The sequence below is a fragment of the Charadrius vociferus genome, unplaced genomic scaffold (assembly GCF_000708025.1).
Source record: "Charadrius vociferus isolate BGI_N301 unplaced genomic scaffold, ASM70802v2 scaffold282, whole genome shotgun sequence".
NCBI lineage: Eukaryota > Metazoa > Chordata > Aves > Charadriiformes > Charadriidae > Charadrius > Charadrius vociferus.
In genome coordinates, this window is record NW_009647731.1 from 2,639,677 (window position 1) to 2,642,888 (window position 3,212).

Here is a 3,212-nt window from a genome sequence, read left to right on the forward strand (position 1 = left end):
GGGAAAAACCCCAAGCCGATTTTTTTTTTTTTATTATTTTTCTCTCACCTGTCATCCTGAATGTTTGCAATAATAGCATTTGAGCTTGTCCTGGGTAAACGTGAGTAAAGCCTTAATGTATTTTGTTGTTTGGTTTTGATGTAAGCTGCAGTGAAATTCTGGGAGACAGGAATATTAAGTGTTTCTGCTATATCACCACTTAGCAAAACACAAGAGTGAGCGAGTGACCTTTTTAAAAGGGGAAGTATACCGTGTTCCTACAATGTCCTCTCATTCTTGCACTGTAGTAAGTTAACGGAATTCCGTACTTGTGTGTGTTTCTTTTTCAAGATAGCCATGTTGTTTCAGTGGTTTTAAATGGGGGCTAATGCTTCCCTCAGTTTACAGCTTCAAAGTAACAGGATCTTCCACCTGTGGATTCCCATGAAGTCCCAGGCCTGCCAGCTGTTAACCAGCATTGGGCTGGGGGTCTGTATGAGCATAGTAAACGCTTACCACACAGTTCTTCTGATAATAAGATAAGAGTTGGGTTTGTTTGTTTTGTTATTTTCTTGGGTCTTTTTTCCAAAGAGTAGGTGCATTGAAGCTTCCAGGTCCATTTAATTTTGTTTTTATTAACTGTCTGTGGACTGATTTTTTTTGAGCTGGGAGGTTTCTTTTAGTATAGTGATTTCGGAGGGTTTTTATTGCTACCCAGACATGGTGGGTGCCTTTTGGTAACCTTTCAGTTGTTTTGAAGGTTCAGCTATGTTTAGCAGACCTTTGGGCTTATTAGGAATTTTCTGGGGTTGCACGTATAACACAGCATATAACATGTTTTGTGAATATAACATAGACATGTTTCCCATATGTCTTTTTTATCAATACCTGTTTTGCCTTTACCCTGCACACCTGTTCTATGTGAGGCTATGGGTGGGGGAGATAAGTAGGTAGGATGCTCTCTTGATTTGCTCTTTGGTGTAAGGTCAGATTAAAGTTCACCTGTGTTTCTTAATTGGAGTGTAGCTTATTTGCAATCAAGTGCTTCTTTCTTAGAATGTCCCTGAACCTGCATCTGATAACCTGCATTCTGAGCTTGACCTTTGTTTTTAGCATGACTATAAGGGCTGCCTCTGTGCTTGCAGACTGTTCATGTGGTTTTTATTACTTTAACAAACAATTCATTGTATGTCAGTGCTGATTTTCTCCAGCAAAGGGAAGTGCTCCCTGGCAGTATTCCTGTATGTCAAATGCTTAGTTCTACAAAGTACTTCAGGGAAACGAGGATTCAGCCTCTCAAGTACTGTAGCTGTTGAGGTATAATGACTGCATTTCGCCATGGTATGGAGTTGACTGTAGCAGAACTGAGCCTGTTTGGGTCTTGTTTCTTTTGCTCTTTTAGCCATGAAGTAATCAACATCAATCTTAAGAACAAACCTGACTGGTTCTTTGAGAAGAACCCCTTTGGCCTGGTTCCTGTTCTGGAGACCAGCAAGGGTCAGCTGATCTATGAGTCCCCAATTACGTGCGAATATTTGGATGAAGCATTTCCAGGGAAGAAGTTGATGCCATCAGACCCATATGAGCGAGCCTTTCAGAAGATGCTCTTGGAACACTTTTCAAAGGTACTGCATGACCAGGGTGGGATTGTGTTTCTTACTTCACTATGGGGCCAAAACCTGCAGCTCTGTTGCCAATGCTGCTTTTGTGCTTTAAGAGAAGTGTCTTGTGTCTGGGAGAAGCATTTAAATAACTGAGGGAGTTATTTGGGGTCTCTTGCTGTGAGCACATGAAAACTATGGTGTGTCTGCATTGCTCCCAGCATTTGTGTAGGGATAGATTCAGGAAGACAGCCAAGCTACTGACAGTGTATATGACTGAGGCAGGATTTTCAGCAGCCTACAATAGAGGAAAGGTTAGTAGACCAAACTAGCTGAATGCTCGAGACCTAGGCAGGGACAATTGCTGTATTTTGAGCTGAGTCTTTCTGTAGGAAGTACTGTATGAATGCAGAATGTGAATAGTGCCTGAATGACTGAGAGAGCCTACAACCATGGATGAGGGATGGCAGGTGGCTGTAAATATGGGACGTGTGTAAGAAGACTGGTTTTGGCTTTCACTAGGATTGGAGATGGGCACTGTGGCTGACTGGAAGTAACATTTCTGTACCCTAAACATACATGATGTTTACATGCTTTGAAGAATCTAGGAAGTGAAAGAAATCAACTTGGATATGAGGCAGCAGAGAAGAGGAAGCAATGGAAGATGCGAAGAGATGTGGACAATGAAGGGGGATAGAGGGAGCATATGTTTATAGAATCTTAAGATATTTTGGGTTGGAAGGGACCTCCAAAGATCTAGTCTAACCTCCCCTGCAATGATCAGGGTCATCTTCAACTAGATGAGGTTGCTCAGAGCCCCATCCAGCCTGACCTTGAACGTTTGCAGGGATGGGGCCTCTACCACCTCTCTGGGTGACCTGTTCCAGTTAGTTTAAAAATGTTACCCCTTGTTCTATTGCAACTGTCTCTGCTAAAAAGTTTATCCCCATTTTTCTTATAAGCCCACTTTAAGTACTGAAAGGCTGCAGTAAGGTCTTCCTGGAGCCTTCTCTTCTCCAAGCTGAACCACCCAAACTCTCTCAGCCTGTCCTCATAGGAGAGGTGCTCTAGCCCTCTGATCATTTTGGTGGCCCTCCCCTGGACCTGCTCCAACAGGTCCATGTCTTTCCTGTGCTGAGGGCTCCGGAGCTGGATGCAGTACTCCAGGTGGGGTCTCAGGAGAGCTGAGTAGAGGGGCAGAATCCCCTCCCTTGCCCTACTGGCCACGCTGCTTTTGATGCAGCCCAGGATGTGGTTGGCTTTCTAGTACCACTCCAGTCTTCTCCACTAGTACCCTCCAGTCTTCTCCAAAGGGCTGCTCTCAACGTACAACAAGCCTTTCTGAATAGGCATGATAGGAAGAGGGCTACAGGGAAGCACGTTACAAGAAATGAAATGTGCTCTTAGTGTTTGTTGTATGAATGACAAGATATTAGAAAAATGTTTGGCTATGAGCTTTAAGAATATAATTTAGTTAGGCTTGGTCACTGGGCAACTTCCTGGTACTATATACTAATTTCTCTGGCAATTACCAAATTTGAAAATGCACAGGTTCGTAGAAGCCTGCATATCCTGGGCTGCATGTCTATCTGTCGTAAAGTACCTTGAATGTTGATAATTTTTTTTGCCGCC

General features: G+C 43.3%; 1 protein-coding gene across 2 annotated transcripts in view; it reads left to right on the forward strand.

The window, feature by feature from the left end:
* LOC104283383 (glutathione S-transferase omega-1-like) overlaps window positions 1-3,212 on the forward strand; it is a 10,064-nt gene that overhangs the window by 489 nt on the left and 6,363 nt on the right. For both annotated transcript variants that reach the window (XM_009881545.1, XM_009881547.1), the window contains exon 2: window positions 1,382-1,604. In XM_009881545.1, the coding sequence (XP_009879847.1) occupies window positions 1,382-1,604 (223 nt within the window). The remainder of the gene's footprint in view (window positions 1-1,381; window positions 1,605-3,212) is intronic.